Source organism: Hyposmocoma kahamanoa, unplaced genomic scaffold, assembly GCF_003589595.1.
Source record: "Hyposmocoma kahamanoa isolate Upper Pololo Valley unplaced genomic scaffold, ASM358959v1 185, whole genome shotgun sequence".
Classification (NCBI taxonomy): domain Eukaryota; kingdom Metazoa; phylum Arthropoda; class Insecta; order Lepidoptera; family Cosmopterigidae; genus Hyposmocoma; species Hyposmocoma kahamanoa.
The window spans coordinates 2,719,476-2,738,583 of record NW_020653715.1 but is presented as its reverse complement, the minus strand read 5'-3'; the positions used below and the strand labels follow the sequence as shown (position 1 = coordinate 2,738,583).

Below are 19,108 nucleotides of genomic sequence, written 5' to 3'. Positions count from 1 at the left end.
CGGGATTTTCAAATTTCTACCGTTATTTCTCGTTTACGTACATTTGAGAATGTTTTTTAGAAGCACCTATCGTTAACGGTGAAAGAGAATAATATCGTGATAAAAACCTGCATTTTGAAGAAGGTTCACAAGTTTCTCAAGCCTTGGATAACGTGTAAAATCTCCAACCCACATTGAGCCAGCATGGCTGACTATGACTTAAATTTTCTCTATAGAAAACTCGTGTCCTTTTTGTGAAAAAAACATATTTAATAATAGTCATCATGCTTTTATTATACGTCTCAGTGATCGGTAAGGCGTTCCTTTAAGAACTATGAAAATAAAAAATAATATAATATATAATTCAAATGCAATTGCAATAGTTATTTTAGAAAATTTCAAAAAACATTTATCATATAATTAATTTACAATTCATACTTTAGGAATAAATACCCGAACTATTCATTAAATTATCGAAAACTTTTTATAGATACACCTCATCTCTAGCAAATGCAGTGTAATGAAGTAACCTTTGCACGTTGTCGTAAAAAAATTAAATAATTTTACTTCATGCTAATTGCGCTACCTCAATTATTAAAAATAACGCAACGTCTACATTCGCAAATATGCGTTTACGTAAAAGTATTTCTTTACATGTAATTTTATTGTAAACCATTTCATGTTTCATAGCTTCGTTAAGTAACTGGTTTATGGCGATGTTATTGTCATTGCGTATGATATAAACTTTATTGTTATTGTCGGTTGTTATAGCCGGGTTCATTTTTTTCCGTTTAATCTCGTAATTGTCTAAACGGTGACAGATTTTGTTTCAGTCAAATTTGTACTATGATCTATTAGGCAAGACCTTTTACTTAGACTATTGGCTTCATATGAACCATCAATACCATAAATAATCATGATTGCACCTTTTTTAAGTCGCAATCGACGACATGGAAAATAGATCATGATTGCACTAAATTGTACTAAATTGATTGTACTAAAAAGGAAATTGTTCCTTTTTAGTACAATGATCTACAATTGTGCACTAGTTTCGAATATGACCTTGTCCACCTGAGAAACATCGTCGTCAACTCGGAGTTCATTGTGGACGATAAGCTTGTGATGTACAATGCAAAAGTTAAACTGAGAGTTTGTAATATTCGCAACATTCTCTGTTTCTTTCATAGCCTTAGTCATCTCATTTATTGCATTATGTGGTATAGAAAAATCTTTCGTAACGATATATTGTAGGATTAAATAAAAACTTAATTGAAAAGGAATAATTTGCGTATCTTCTAAATGTTTCGGGTTAATCTTCTTTGTAGTTCGGATTCATCCAACATCAGTATAGTTTGACACAAGATATAGACATAGTCGCTCAGGATTCAAAATGTTTCGTGTGACTGATCGTTTTCCTTTCTCGAACAACAATGTACTTTGTCATTAGAGTTAATTTATTTTTTAGGATGTCTGTCAGACAAACGTCAGTCCTCTAAGCTTTATAGCTGCGCCGGATTCGGGTTTGGCGCAAGGTCGCGGCCTCATTCGTTTGTTGCACTCTCACTTTGAATCAATGTAGAAAAGTAGCAAGACACTGATTTGAAATATTCAGGTTAGACAGAAGCGAAAGTGGTTTTTCGAAATGAGTTTGATCTTAGTAGGTGATAGCAATATTGTACTGTGTAATTGCGACTGAATAAGTAAGTATGAAGATAAGATCTTGCATGATAATGAAGAAAAGGGAAATGCTGTAGAATTAGATTTTTGGTTAAGTTTTGTAGCACAGAAGGACTCTTTGTTTTTTAGATAAAATCCATGGTATTGTACAATGGTTACTGATTAGAGAGTTTATAGTATTCTAATTAGGTAAGGAAAGTTTATTCGAAAGGCTGCCATGTAAACTAATTTTAAAAGTAACATAAATAATTTTAAATCAGATAAAAGTAGACAAATAAAACTTTATTTGTCTACTTTTATCTACAACTGTATATTGTGGTATATTGATTCTTTACTTAATTCTAATACTTATAAAGTATGTCACTATATAACAGAAAATATATAGTATATTATGAAACGTAGTATGTTTTACAAGAGACTGTAATGTTTTATTCAGTGTTATAAGATTAAAATCAGCATTAAAATGCTGCAACATACTAAACACTCAATCAAATGCTGTTATTATTAATAAAAGGTTGTCACCGATAAATTACAACAAACATCGAATAGACAAAACAAATTACTACCCAATTAACTTTGCGACAATATTGCAAAATGTCGAAACATTAATCAATCTGTGAAGTTTCTTACAAAAAGAGTTACTTCATTTTGCATTCTAACTATAAGCCTGTACAATTACAGAGCTATGAATCATTGTTGGTTTATATTCAGTGCACAATACCGTTGCTACACTATGTTAAGATAGCCTGGGTTGCAGAAACCGTAAACAAAGACTGAAAATTAATTTCGAACTGCGATAGGCATCTGATAAAATAGATAGTTTACCAAATAGATTTCGTTTATTTACTTTTTAAGGATTTTTAGATCTACAGGAACCATTTAAACGTCAAATGGCTATACTTTGTAAGTCATCAATTAAAAAGTTCGGCTATAATTTTATTCAATTTATATTATGGTAAGTAACCTATTAAAATATATATGGGATAGTAATGATGGATTGGTCTATGCGATCTACAGAATACTAGCAGCCTTAATAATAATCTAAGAATGTTGGTATAGTACGTGTAACGTAAAATAGGTACATCACAAATCTAGTGTAAAATATTGATAAACAATAACCGACATTATTATTAAACAACATAAATGTTTAGCAAACTAAAGAGAAATCGTATGGATATCGATATGTCAGTGGGGTTCTCGCAAGGCTCCATTCTTGGCCCACTTTTGTTTAACATCTATATCAACAAACAATGCGGTGTCATGAGAAAAAATACACGCACGTAAAGACTTGGCATTGATTATCTTATAAAATAAGAACTTGAATGATGCGAAAACCTGTGAAGGTTACAAGTGTAGTTTTCCGTTATTTTCTTCCTTACACGTTTTATGATAATTAAATTATAATACACTATTTGACTAAATTTACTACACGACTACGATAAGATGACAAGGAAGACCAATAACATAACAAATAACAAAAGATACATTAGTCCAGAGATCTCTTTCCAGTACATGTACTTTTAATACGGAGAGTCGAATGTTTTTATTGTAAAACGAAATCAGTTGGCGAATAATAAAAATCACTTAAAATTTTACTTCTTCGTCTAAGTGTGCCGCTTCTCTACGAAGGTTGGCGACCATCATGGCTATTCTCATTTTTGAAGCTGCCGCACGAAAGAGTGGAACCAATCTCTCTAGTTCTTCAACCACGAGGTTTTCCTTCTGCCTCGACTACGGTTTCCTTGTACTTTTCCCTGCATCTTCCTTACCTGACTACTACTGCAGCTTCCTTTCCTTTACAATTCTGAGTATTTCTAACTTTTATCTCATTCGACGAAGAACCTCAACATTGGTGACCTTTTGTACCAACGATATGCCAAGCATTCGTCTGTACAGCCACATCTCAAAGGACTCCAGTTTTGAGTATAATGCTGTAGTCAAGATCCAACACTCCATACCAAACAGCAAGATACTGAAGATGTAACAGCTGACCAAACGCATGCGGAGTTTAAGGTTGAACCTTCTACAATACAAAATCTTTTTCATTTAATACAAAAACAAAAACATCTACCGAAATTAGACTAGTTTTCGACACTCGACCTTATTTTCATTAAATTACAGGTTTAAAAAATAGTCTTAAAGTAAACGAGAGACCAGGTTACCCAACTTATCAGACCTAACTTTATTTATCTAACCAACTATTACTTCACTAAATAGACGTGTCAACAAGCAAGTGTAGCAAACGCAAAACGACTTTCTTATTACGAATATTTTGTCAGTTTATGATCATCTAAAATTAAACGAACTAGAATTAACTTCCTGGTATGTAAGTATAAAACTAAATAGGTACGTAATATTCTGATAATTAATGTGACTATAATATCAACATGTTTCGGTTATGCATCTTGATCATTTAACAGGAACACCTTTCATTTACGTACCATTTTACACGACTATCTTCGAGTTTTTCTTTAACTTAGTCAAATGTTATGCCAGGCTATAATAACCCATCTATTGTATAGTTATTTATTTACTTTGGTTTCTTTAGATTAATTCATTGTTTTTCTATTAACTCTTACGGAGTTTTGCGCTTTCTTTCGAAGACTTCAAAAGGGCACAATGCTGAGCCCTCTTTTATTTAATGCATATGGATTTAATTGTTGTTCTGGATATTACGGCAATACCCAGAACTCCAATTTACGATTAGTAATGAAACCAAATTCAAAGCAGTTCTTAACCCAAATATTGTTGGAAGTCTCAAGGCAGTCGACCTCGTATTCGGCGGTAAAGCGAAATTATAAGTTACGTGCTGGATGTGATTTTGATTACGCTTCCGGACATTGAAATTATGGCTTTTGGTAGCGTGATGTATATATACCGTTTTGTGATTTATGATTGGCAGATATTGTTAAAGGTTTAATTGCAGTAAATTGTTGCAGTTAAAATTACATATTATTTAGGTATAAAAATACCATCAGCCACGCCTGTCTGTTCTAAGTATACTATAACTGCCTCCGTGGCCGAACGGTTACCGTGCCGGATTGCCACGCAGAGGTCCCAGGTTCGATTCCCGGGCCGGGAGAAATAGTTGTATGGCCTACAATTATTTCTCTCGTGAGTTTGGGTGTAATTTGTGTCTATGTATGTGCCCATGGCACCCGCGACACAGGGTTTCCCTAGTGCGGGGCTATGTTGAGTGTGTGCGTTATTAAAAAAAAAAAAAAAAAAAAAAAGTACTTCTGACTTGGGTTTTTAATGTATTCTCAATCTGGAGAGTCATATGAGGTCGACCTATCTCCACTTTCCCTTTCACGTTCATTCTAATTGGTGCTGTTACCCTTACCGTCCTCCACCATTTTTACTTATCTAAATCACGATCTCTTGCAATTTGAAAATAAAGAATTAAAAACCAATAAAGAATTCCTAAAGATACTCCGAATAAGGTACAATTTTAGTTGTGATCTGTACATATACGTTCAAAACATTTAATGGAGCATAACGTTAAAGAAATTATATTCGACTTGTCCAAAAACCACTGAGAAAGCGAATTTAACACAAGATTATCCACAACTTTATAAACCACAAGGTTTTTTTGGTACAGTGAATGGTACTACGGTTTCTAAAAAATATTGCTATCCCTTTTTAAATTAGAGAGTGAAAGGAAGATAATATTTTAACATCTATCAAATTAGATTCAGAATTCGGAGTCACCGTCACAAAGTCAGTAACATTAAGATGAAACTGATTTGTAACTGTTAAGACAGCTTACGCGTCTGTGTATGTGAACGTGCGAAACCGTTACATAAAATTGGCAGGTTCCATTTTTTGTCTAACTAAAATAACGTTCACGGCAAGTTTTAAAAATAATTCTATTCCAGCAAAGTTCAAGCAAAAAAATAACAATATGTAACTATAAACATTTGTTTAATAACTACAAAGTAAGTTTACATATGGTTTTAAGTACGTAAGTAAATACTTACACGTAAAGACATTGTGAGCTTTACTAACCAGTTCGGCTGACCTGCCTTCGACCGGTTAGCAATTACACCGGCCCTTGGCTTCCTTATGGTATTATAGTACAAGTGCAAGGTTTTTTATGGAAAAAAAAACATCGAATGAAAATATTGATGGTTCTAAAACACGACCCTGTTGTACCCTCGATTTTGTTCCAGGGTTGTATATAAATAATAAAAATGTAAATATATTGCAAGTACATTGGATAAAAAATAATTTAGACGTATCAGTGTATGTAGATCTTTTAGTAAAACATTGAAAACAAATGATTATGGCCAAGCCGAAGAACAATTTCAAGACGTAAAAGCCATTGCCGAAATTGCTTTGTGGGTAATAATAACTAATAATCAAGAGAAAGAAATGGAATTGAATGTCACAATGAGTCAAGACATAACGGTATCCTTCCTTAAACGCGCGAGACACTTATTATAAGTACAAGTATTGGATTTTTTGTAAATTTACAAACCAAGCACCAGAATGTCTCTGAGAAAAAATTAGAAAGAAACATGTTACTCAAGCGTAAATTTAAGAAAACTAGTTAGGTAAAATAAAGTCGCCTATTAGTATACTTAACCTTTATTGATTGACATCAGTCCAGTTTTAGAATTACTTGAAATACAAATTCCGTTGCATATTGCATGTAAAGCTATGTAACTTGTTTGTATGGTAAACTCGTTGTATGACATCATTTACTCATTTCAAGCCACTGCGAGAATCGATATTACGTGTATTTGGTGTATTATAAATATATTAGAGTCCTAAATCGATTAAAATATTAATGCATGCTGTTAATGCGAATTACAAACCGGGCCAAAGGCGTAAGAATATATTTTTTTTTCATAAAATATAATGTTAAAGATAACATGAATACGAAGATCATAAACAAAAAAGACTGTTCTTGACAGTTGTCTTCACAAATTCATTTAAAAATCACTGTATAAGCTTCTTTATTAAGATTCTTATCCCTATTAAAAAGTTGCAGTACAGTTTCTACGTGATGAAAAATAATTTTAGCTGATTCTCTCTTATGATATTTCGAAATACACATAATAAATGATAAATGTGCACAAATTACAATCAGCAACCCTTAGAGTTTCTAACTCATTCTTGTCAGACGACTTACGATTGAGTATAAGATAACTTACTTGTCTATGAAGAAAAAGATTTTTTGAATTTAAAATTTTACACGTTAAATTTTGAATGATGCTTGAGCTATTTTGAAAGAATGGATACTTTTGAAGATACTTTTGACATATCGCCCCTTAAAGTGATAATCGACGTAAAATCATTATATCACAACACACAACATGAAATCATAAATCGAACTATGTGAATGACTTGCACACAATCGCACCTAATTGTAAAGAACAGAGGTTGAATTAGGCAAAGTATACTTAAGTATATTTCAAACAAAAACAAAAGTAATACCGGTGCCATTGACTTACAATTATATGGACGTCGGGTCCGCGCTAAAAAGTGTCCGAACTTATAGGGCGTTAAAATCGTATACAGAGCGTCATTCACGTTCTAGTCTTCGTTTGTTCGACTGACAGCGAAGCACGCAAAATTAGACAGTACTGCGATGACATTACAATTTAAATTTAACGTTTTAGCTTTTTCATATTCCTTGACATGTCACTACATTTAAATAGGTTGACTTGGGACATTTTTTTTCGTGGTTTTTGTATTAGACCCGTCGTCCATTTATTTGTAAGTCAATGACCGATGCCGACGGCAAAAAAGAAAAGACATAAAATCGAAACAAAATTGTTGTATTTTTCCTTACAATTACAAAACTTTTCTTCTAAATACATACCGTGTTAACAGTGACATAACAGTAAAACAATAACAAATCCGGAATTTCAAATGAATGTATTATCTATTCTACATGTTACTTGATTTATATTTAGGTAAATATACTCAACCAATTCCAGTGTCTGGTAATGATGACCGCATCGAAATTGCAGCATATTATTAGCCTACAATATGTTAACTAGGTCTAGGAAGTACTTGTAATAATGTGTAATGTGCTAGACAACCACAACATTTGACTGGCCTCAGACTAGGATTTCAGTCTGGGACACTTCCAAGAACATCCTAGTTACATACTCAAGGTTAATCTTGGAGAAAACAATCTCAGACAGGATCTTCTTAGCTCATGCATCTGCAGACTTAACGCAAGTATTTAAAACAACTTAAGTCCACATCACGTTTTGCTTAGGGAATGAATCATATATGTAATTGTGAATCACAGATAATTGGATGAGGTAATGCAATCACATCAAATCTTATCTTGCTTTAATCTAACGAAACAAAGTGAAATGTGTCGTTAATTTCTTTATTGCTCATTATTATGCTTATCTAATCACATTATTTAATTCAGCGAAATATTCTACATATTCAAAGCGGTGCTGTCATCAATAAAGCATATACTTTCAAGGGCTTGGCAAAGGTCTTTTTGTAGGAGATTCTCAAGCCAGTCTACCATCCTGGTCCAATAGTAACGTCACAAGTCTTCGCATGTTACATAAATGCTCTCAAAGAGTTCAGACATCTGTTTCTTCTTATCGTATCCATGGCATACACTATAATGCTTGCCATCGTGGTGAAAGCATTTGCCAATCCGGGTAAGGTGCTCGCGGATTGTAACCGAGGATGCGCCAGACATATAGGACAGGAATCTCTCAGACATGCAGGTTTCTGCACTTGCATCAATTTCATAGAAACAGTATATGCGATTAATCATCTCGTGCCAATTTGTTAACAAAATGTAAATTACACTCCGTAAAATTTAGCTTGACTGCGATTGATACGATCAGTAAAATCGAGAATCGATGTTAGTTACATCGACTGACCTACGACATATTTAAAGATAATGCCATAATATAGGTATCAGATAGAGAAGTGATGCTTTTTATGTAGTTCAGACAGGGGAGGATGAATGAAAGAAGATTGACAAAACAAATTTATAAGGCGATTGTGAGTGAGCTAGTTAGTAAAGGCCGACCAAGGTGAACTTAATCGAGGTCGAAAAAGAAAAGGCCAGGTCAAAAACATGATTGATGCCTGTTTATCAGGCGAAAGATGTATATCAGGATTGTAGTAAGTGGAAGGCTGTGGCCTATCCTGATGGAAAAAGGGCGTGAAGTGATAAGTAAGATAAGTTTCAACTGGAGCCGGATTTGTAACTATTAGAAACAATAACAAAATTGAATCTGTGGTAAAAGTAAAAATTAAGCAAATTAGGAACATTATACAGTTTGGTCAGATGGAGTTGATAAATGTTAGCAGAATAAACGAACTTGAGAAACCGTGGTCATAGGTCGTCCTCGGCATACATGTGTCTATCAGATTAAGGATATTCTTTACAAAGGCAAGTCAAACGTGTCATGAATAAACGGCCGTGTAAAAAATACTGATACGAATGGATGAACCAAAAGATATGTCAAGAGCGTAGCGGTTTAAGGTCCACAACAGTAACTGCTTACCACAATGAGAGAAAGCCGTAATGGCATTTATGTATGTATGTTAAATATAACAACCTACATAACGTTTTTAGTTATTGTGATCGATTCGCCTGTCTCGCTTTGTAGGTCAACATCGTTATCAATATATATGTATTAGGTGTGGCGATGCAATATTATAAAATCTAAGTTTTTTTAAATCTTATCTTGTATATATTAGTGATTATTATTAACGCGCTGTAGCCTCAGTTGTAATTGTAACAGTGTAACAAAATTTTGCTTCAGATTAATACAATGTTGGAAGCACAAAATTTATAGAACCTGTCAGAGGTTCCTTCAGACGTCTTGGTAGTTTTATTTCGGGAGTTAAAATTATTGGTTGTTAACAGTTTTTTAAATTAATTTCTCCCTGTGAGAAAGAAGAATTTATTCGCGTTTAAGATGTTATATATAAAATTATATATTGCCCATAGTTACAGCAAAACATATAGCTGAGTATAAACTTTTTTGCACTTTCGTACCCTGGTCACCTCGATCCCGCGCGTTCATGCGCTGATGCTATCATATCTTTTCCCTACTCATAGTCGTCGTTCTGTGACAGTTGTTCATTACCAGTCTCCTTGTCTTTCCAATCAATCTGTTCAAGCTTTTCCAAATAAGAAAATGTTCCGAATAAGGAAATGATAAAACCTTGTCTGTCCTCTTCGGTATCACGAATTTGAACCTGAGTACGGAAGAATTCCGAATTCCTAAACCTGGCCTGTCCAAAGTCATTAGTTATCCTTAAGGAATATATTTTAATTTTGTTTTAAAAAAAATCTGCAATTCAGTGAGACACCAATATGGTTAACAATAGACCATTGTAAGTATTGTCTTCTATAAACGCGTGTTAATTTACGATATTACGACAACCGTGGTTATTAATAAGCCATCAGTTGTTTGGACTTTAAATCTATTTATAGCCAATTCATGTAAAATGGTGAAACGTTTAATGTTTTATTTATTATTTTTAGTCGTATCAAAAATTAAAATAATAATAAAATAAAACTGACTCATGAGGTCTTAAATGTATAACAACACTACCCACTTCCAATATAAAAATGGAATTTTGATATTTCCAATTACTAATCAAAAGGTCACTTATGACCATTCTCATATTTTTTTACGAGCAGTTGATGTGATATTTGGGTAACTTGTTCTTTTTTTGTTGTAGATCAATATATAGATCGTTTCCGCGTGGTATGATCACGGTTATTTACGACGACATGCCAAATGACAACCGTGGCCGCGTTCAGCATTTCGTAGTTATTACCAGCAAAGTGGACGTGTTACCACTTTGAAGGCGTTTGAACACTCTGAGAATGTACAGATCTAGAAAAGCCGGACCGACTTCAGATGTCGCTTGTGCACTACGTCCATTACGAATCCGAGAAGATACGAATATCGTTTACACCTAGAGATTACTACTAACTATTTTGTTCTTTCTATAGCCGTCAACTTTTGGCATTGTTAGTAGTACATATCGACTCATCCGAGGAACAAAGTCCGATGTGATTATATAGCGAAAAGAGAATAAGTACGTTACGAGAACAATTTCGTTATTCAAACTAAGGCCTAATGTAAAGGTGTTTTGAGAATTTATATATCTTATTTCGTTTCGGAAATATAAAATCGTACAAAGGTCGATCTGACATCCACAGCGAAGAAAAACGAATGTAATGGACTATGTCCTGAGAACAAGTAGTCTTGCACATAGATCTTTGTTCTACGGATGAGTCGATATGAAGACGCAGGAGAAATAAAGTGTTCTGGGGTCCTACTAAGAGCTCTTAGAGCTAATTTGGATTGCCTGTCAAATTCGTACTATGACCTCACAAAAACCATTCACTTTCCATGCAGTTTACGTTCCCCATTCGAAACCCGTTCACCTTTTCTTTCACAGCAAAATTGCATCATTTGCCGTCTCATCTATAAAGTAAGCAATTCAAAAAAGTTGCTCCGTGACTAATTTTTTTGAGATGTTGTTACATTTTTAAGAAATTTTGTTTAAGTTTTATTCTATTTTCAGTTTCATAATTATTTATTCTCATTTTAGGCTATACGGCCAATTGTCAATAATTCAATATTTCTTAACTATTGAGCGTTTTTTGAAAATTTTAGTTGGAGTTTTCAATCTTAAAGTATTGTTGATAAATTATTGGCATGAATGTTATTGCAATTTCTAAATAGGATTTTAATAATTTTATTGACTTGACGAAAATCGTAAAATAACTTTTAAATTTGACTTTATTGCAATCAATAAATATATACGAATACAAGATACGTTTCAATTATGTAATCAAATTACAAACTCGCCTTATTAATTTCAATGATACTGACCAGACATGACATGTGATTTTGTCGTACGACAAATTGTAAAGTATGATTGAAAAGTTGGGTATATTACAAAACAACGTAATAAGTATAATCAATAATAAAATTAATAAAGAAAATAATTATTCTCCTTTTGAACACAATCGGTTAATAGTGCTTGAACGCTCCCAGAATAGTACATCTGTCTATTTCTTTCATATGATTTAGTATGTAGTTCCATCTCACTCTTGTTATATGTCAACTAGCCAGCCAGAGATAATAATGAACGTTTAAAAAGTAAAACTCATCATCCCACCATGCCATTCCCGTTCAACTTTGTGTAGGTCATGATACGAATTTAAGCAATTCAGTTTTACCATGTCAAGTGAATTGCATGGAACTTGGTTGGTTGCTTATAAGCTCATAGTAGGCCCCCTGGGTACACCTTCTCCTGACGAACCGACTTCTTAAAGGAACATTTTATACTAATCACTATGAATTAAACGCGTGTTAGCAAGAAATTTATTTATAATTATTACTGAATGGTTGTGTCCACTTTTGATTTAATTTTATACATAGATATGCATTGATACCAGCTGTTTCCTTCATATTCCCGCGCAGTAGCCACCATTCGGTTTTGAATCGAACGCAATGCGCGAGCGTTATCACAAATAATACCGTCGTAGTTACATCGGTCCGCGAAAATAATGATCCGAATTGAAGGTATTGCCGGCGTCAAAAGTCGGTATTCGTATTTAGTGCGTAATTTTTCCTATAAATAGGATTGTTTTGGACCGTTATTTATCGGATTTTAGGGTTCTTTTTGCGTGGAGGCAGCTGCTTTGCTTTAGACAACTAAAAATGCTTAAACAAAAATTTAACAAACTCAACAAAACTACACTGTACACACATACAAATCGCGTTGCTACATTTATATGGAGTCTCAGCTAAAAAAAAACTCAAAGTGTCAGCTACGACAGTTAAAGAGAAGGGCGACGTTTTGTAGGTATATGTATTGTTACCTATGTATACGTACGTGAAACTGTCAAGATTTTAAATAGACAGGTTCAATCGATAAAGTACCTACATTGTAAAAGACTCCGAGTTATTGTCTATTCGTCATTTTGATATCGGTTGATATTAGCGGCTTATCGTCTTATCGCTCTCGATGCATTATTGGAGATAAACATTGTTTTATGGCCAGTTTTATGTTTACAATACTTTTTACGGCATTATGTGTTGTTTGAGAGATTAAATTTGCAGCTGGATTGTCCGTTGCACAGAAAAAAAAAATTTGAGATGAAGGTCACCTACACCAAGTAATTAAAATTGCAAATGGCTAATGAGTCAGTGGGTGTCAGTTACAGTTAATACAGCCATAGGACATTGCACTAAATTTAAATTAAATTTAGTTCTTTGCGTTTGTCGAGTAAAATGTTGTCAACTGCTTTCAATCTTTGTGAGCATAAAAGGGGTAACAAACATTTTTTGTTAAATTAATTAAAAGTAAGGAAAGGGTAAATAAAATTAACTTTTTTTGATGCACATTTAACCTCCACCTCACCTGATGGAAAGTGACGATGAGGTCGATAATACATCTCTTCGCTCTCGCCTTGAAAATACCCAGGTTATACCGTCCAGAAGTCTGCAGACAGAGAAATCCACTCCCGTAGCCGCTCGACATATAAATGTGGAAGCGAAATGCTTTGTGCGAATTCTTGGAATATCCACAACATAGGGGTGGAACCTAATAGTAGCTATAAGATGATGGCACAATGAGCCACTAGTATTAGAAACTTATGAAGACTATAGATTCAAGGTAAAGCATGATGATATAATTCAAGGTTCTTGCTAGGATGGGTTGGCAACTCGATAATACGCTTTTAAAAACTTACATGAACTTCTGCGAAATGGAAGCGATGTTGACCTTCGCTGTCGAAACCAAGGATGCAGTACTTGAACGTCATATAAAAAAAACGAAGAATAACCGTCGTCGTGCCTAACCAGTGTCGAAAGCGAAATTGAATATCGAATTATGAAAAAAATTTAAAAAAGAACTCTTGCAACACACAGACATCAGAGGCCATTCTGCTGTAACTGACAATAAGTAGTTTTTTAGAAGATATTTTTTGCTAAGAATTTCTTTAAGTTTCGTACTCTTTTGTAGTAGATAGCTTAATCTAAAAATTACTTTGGTTAAGAATTATTTCGCTAGTACTATATTAGTTTTTGGTGTGTTAAAACGGTTTTACTATGACTAATGATAACTGTGGTTGACGATCTAAGGGTCAGTGTGGTTCAGTATAGCTAGTTAACATTTTTGACACTTCTATAGTGACAATAATTATGATGTACATTTTATAAATTAATAATGGAAAAGGGCTAGAATCGTTGATTTGTTTAATAATAATAATAATAATTTCTTTATTCAAGAAGTTAAAGATAACACAAAACGATTATAAGGTAAGGCTATATATAACATTTGATATGAGATCCCTGACTCTCAAGATAGGGTAACCTGTGATATGAGAGTCAGTCTTCCAAAATTCAGTTTGAAAAAAACAAAGTAAAAAAAATAGTTTCACTTCCTACGACGACTTCAATCCATAGACAAGAACATTCACAGCAACTAATGTTCCAAACAAAACACTATCGATAGTGATAGTATTTTGTTTTAGTGTTGAATTTTGTCAAATGTACCAGTACCGTAGTACCGTGGACAGACGTGACAGTCTATACCTATTGGGAATGAGCCACAGGCAGATATTATTGTTTACCAAAGATATTTATCCATAGTTGGGGAATTAACGTAGAGTCCCTGGCAACGTCGCTATTAATTGCACAATAAATTTCATTTTGCTTTGACCCAGGGGCCTTCCGCTTACTATTTATAATTATTATATTATTAAAAAGAAAAACAAATTAACTAAAAGAAAAATTACAGTCAAATTGTTGAAATTATTGATATCATGTTTTCCTTCTTTAGACCATGCAGCCAAGTCTTTATTTTACATTTTTAAATTTATGGTAACCATAGTAACTATTTTATTCATATTATCCCTTCTCTGTCATTGTGTAGTTAGAACACGCTGCTGCTTATTAATCTATGATATTGAAGTGTAGTGTCTTCACTATCCATCAGGGAAACACAGCGTGTATATTTAACGTATCGTCGATTTCCTATAAATTACTTTTTCATATTCTTACTTATCTCTTACACCACAGACACTGGGGCCCAGTTTTAATCGATTTGGGACTTAAATAATTACCTAATTTATTAAATACACGTAATACTGATTATCGTAATGGCTTGAAATCAGTAAATGATGTCATAAAACCAGTTTATCATATAACAAGTTACATAGTCGTATTATTTATAATATTTCCAACCCAAGTTGCTTTACATTCAAAAACGTAATTGAATAGTTCAAGTAATTCTAAGCCAAATGCTTTAGATGTCAGGTTTTAATAGAGTTCAAGTATACAAATAGCCGACTTTCTTTCTTTACCTAAATAGCTTTTACCCTTTTTGAAAAGGTTAAAGTTGAAAGCGTGGTGTTTCCTAGCGACTTTAGAATACCACTAACTTCCCAACTTTGTGAAAGGTGACAGAAATATAAATTACGACATAGTTTGAAATTTTGAGTTTTGCACATTGCACAAATATTTTTACACACGTTGGCATATTGTTCGTAATTTGCGAAGTGTGAATTTTCCATTAACATATTTGATCGGTTAAAAAATAGGTATGCACGTGCAGACAACAATATTATTGAACGCGATTTATTTCGTAATTTAAAAAAACGTAAACGCTTGTTTATGGTCGTAAAAATTACAAACCTTGAAAAAAACACAGGTCACAAAATTAATAAGTAAAAAAAAATCTGATATGTACGAAGAGAGATAAAATGGCGGGTTTTTGTAGTTACAGTAGTTTTTACACGAATTAATTTTAAATATGTTGACTCTATAGCCGATAAATAAATAACGTAAAACCGTTGCCACCTTTTGTTTTCCAACAAAATGTTTTTTTGGACACCGAACACAGCTTCTTTTGTCCTTTTAAAGAATTATTTTCGCTTTTAAAATATTCTCATGTTAAAATATACCTCTGCAACTCGATAATATACGGTCTAAATTTAAAACTAAACTTATTTTTACTTGCAAAGTGTAAATTGACTCCAGAACAACAACATGTTTAGTCATTTATAGACCATATAAACCAAGACAATCGTAGTACATGCTTAAGAGTAAAATTCATTTTCTTTCATATTCAAATTTAGTATAGAATAGTAAAAACAAAAATGAAAAATTCTGAAAAAAATTTACAATAAAAATCAACATTCTTCATTCTCTATTGAGAAATATGATACCCATGGAAAGAAAATAGTAGAGATGTAATTCTTGACCAAAAACCATGGACATTTTTTATTCTGTTCATCCAAAAAGGACAGGCTAGGGTCAAAGACCATACTGCCTAGTCTTCAGCAGTGAGTTACAGATACTTATCTAGTCCGGTCAGTAAAGGTATTTAGTCAGTGAGCAATTAAGTAAGTAAGTAAGTGAGTAAGTAAAGTTAAGTAAGTGAGTAAATAATACTTAATATCATTGTCTTTAGTAAACTCTTTTTCCTATAAACCAAAAACTAACCGCCTTTTTTAGATTAATCAAAACTGTTATCTACGATGCACCAGACATTTGTGGCCTATGGTTTTCTGTAAACAGTGATTCATTAAACCGATAACGATCGCGAAATAATAACAATAGTTTATTAGCAATTAAAGCAAAAACGCGCACATTACGCAAAGTAACAAGAATTTAAAAAATTAGGCATCATTTGAACCACGTCCGAGTCTTAGAGGATGGAAAAATAATAGTCTAAGGTCCGAGTAGATAGACCTTGATTTTGATAAAAAAAAATTCTTTTTATTCGTCCTCGTTCTTCGGCCTAAATGATTACGACATTTTAATGACGTTATGTAACTAAATTATAATTTACTCATAATAAGTAATGAAATTTTTGTGAATGTTGCATTGACTTACAATTATATGGACGTCGGGTCCGCGCTAAAAAGTGTCCGAACTTATAGGGCGTTAAAATCGTATACAGAGCGTCATTCGCGCTCTAGTCTTCGTTTGTTCGACTGACAGTGAAGCAAGCAAAATTAGACAGTACTGCGATGACTTTACAATTTAAATTCAACGTTTTAGCTTTTTCATATTCCTTGACATGTCACTACGTTTAAATAGGTTGACATGGGACATTATTTTCGTGGTTTTTGTATTAGACCCGTCGTCCATTTATTTGTAAGTCAATGGAATGTTGTCAAGAAAATCAAGCTATAATAAAATAATAAAGTATAATAAAAGAGAGACATGAATATTTATTCAACATAAATTTCTTTTCCATCGTAAAAAAATAAGTAGAAACTTCAGAGTAAAAACTATTGATTAGAATTTATTCAGCCTTTTAAGTAACATTAAAATTTGCTAGAACAATTTCTTTTTCCAAAGTCAAGGGCATAGTTGGAATACTGGCTTGTATAAAACTAATTTAGCAACGATCTTTATTATTTTCTACTCTCCTGGTACCTTCATAATCTATCTTCATAATCTATCTACTCGCAAAAATAGTTTTTATAGATAAAATAACTTACCTCAACTTTCTTCGAATATTCCTCAGCTACACGTTCCTGTTCCTTTTTTAGTTCTTCATTCTTCTCCAGCAGGGCTTTCCCAAGCTCTGCTGCCAATAAGAGATCAGATTCCTTCTGTTGAAGCTGCGTCCACACATCCTCGTTAGTATCCATAGCTGATCGAGATACCGTAGACATTTCCTTTACGTATTCCTCCAAATCTTCATAGAAATATTCATCAGAAACACTCAAAACTTTTGGCGTCAATCTGTTGCCACTTCTGCTCCTGCTTCTTCTATGTTTCTTAGGCGTTGATATGTCTCCTTTGCCTATGAATTCTGTTTCATCGGTTATAAACTTAGGTTGTTTTGGATCGGGCGGTTTTGTATCAGTGTGACTACTACTACTAATATTTGCTTCTACTTCACCCATTTAAGTACTATAATGACGTCCTAAATTCAACTCTGTACTATTTTAGTATAGCTATTCTTCTTAAAAATCTTCTCTATAGCCTGTTGCAGTTTCGTAGATTTAGGCAATTTAACACTTTTAAAAATGTTTGTTGGCAAATCGAAATCCTTTTTCAAACCCATGATTTTAAAATTTTATATCACTTATATAACACCATGTCACTGGCACAATAACACTTCCACGTTTATTTGAAACTAATTCAATATTTGAATCCGATGTTAAGTTTCGTCGAAACACTCACGTGAAGTTCTCGCATAGACGTTGCTCCGACAACGGCGCGGGCACAACAGAGATGCAGTAAAACCTTCGAGGTAGAACGAGGCATGACGGACAAAGAGTAATAAAGGTGCGGATAGATGCGGAGGTAGGTATAATTAAACTCTTCTTAAAAATTAAAATAAAAAATGTTTCCTATTTACTGCTCTTTATAGCAAATTTTGATTATTGCGTACCAATACAATGCAACAAATATTTATTAATGGGACGAAATTTAGTGATCCACTATCAATGAAACGTAGTAACGTCATCAACATCTCCGATTTGAATGAGTGTTAGGACATAAAGATGTTAAGACCTTGTCTTACATCCTAAAAAATAAGTAAATTTATTTATGTAAAAATATATAGGGCCTTATCCTCTGATATAAAAATAAACAAAAGTCTTCTATTTAAACGTAAGATAGTATCACGGCTAAAATCTTAAATATATTAAAAAAAACATAAATTTTAAAGTTTATTATAAACTTTTATTTATTATTGTATTTTTATTTTTACCTTTTTATGATATAAACATAATATAATATATTCAATTATTAACTGACTTAATACTATCGGAATTGCTTTGTAAATATTGAATTTCTAAAAATTAAAAGAAAAGAAATGAAGACTGTCTTCTTGAACCTTTTATCTAAACCATACTTTAGACAAATAAATATTATTTCGTCTTCCGTGTACACTTATTATAAGACTCCAATGGCGTCATTTCATTCAAGCAGTTTCGTGGCTTCCATAAAATTTTATTGAATTTTCTAAATTTTTAAGCAGATAATAAAATATATCTTAAACATAAGATAACTTTCTTCCTTTTTGTTTATCATTTCTTTAGTATGAAATTTGTAAGTACATATAGTAATAACGATGGAAATGAACAGTTTTTAACAGTTAGGGGTCTTTCGAATTCTGCCTACAATACCTTCTATCTAAACGAATCTTTGCCTTTAACCCACATGTGTGGAAAAAAGAGAAAGCAATAACAAACAAATACAATGCCTTACGCTAGAATGGGACAACAATATACCATCAAGGTGCTACAACAATACAAAGGTAATTTTAAATATTAATCCCAGCGTTGCTACAGACGAGGGGTAAGGATGCAGGGAACGGGGTGAAGAATTTTATATGATTTTGATGATAGTTCTATTTTTATGCGTTCAAGGGTTTAAATTTGTAATTTCATGCAAAGAGAGCGTCAAAAGTGGTGAAACAATGTTAATTTTACCGTTGCCAAATAGTAGGA

At 33.0% G+C, this 19,108-nt stretch overlaps 1 protein-coding gene across 1 annotated transcript in view; it reads right to left on the bottom strand.

Annotated features, from left to right (window-relative positions):
• LOC113226240 (bicaudal D-related protein homolog) overlaps positions 1–17,874 on the bottom strand; it is a 164,758-nt gene extending 146,884 nt beyond the window's left edge. The window contains exon 1 of the mRNA XM_026458801.1: positions 17,144–17,874. Within this exon, the coding sequence (XP_026314586.1) occupies positions 17,144–17,554 (411 nt within the window). The 5' untranslated portion in view covers positions 17,555–17,874. The remainder of the gene's footprint in view (positions 1–17,143) is intronic.
• Positions 17,875–19,108: the final 1,234 nt, after the last annotated feature.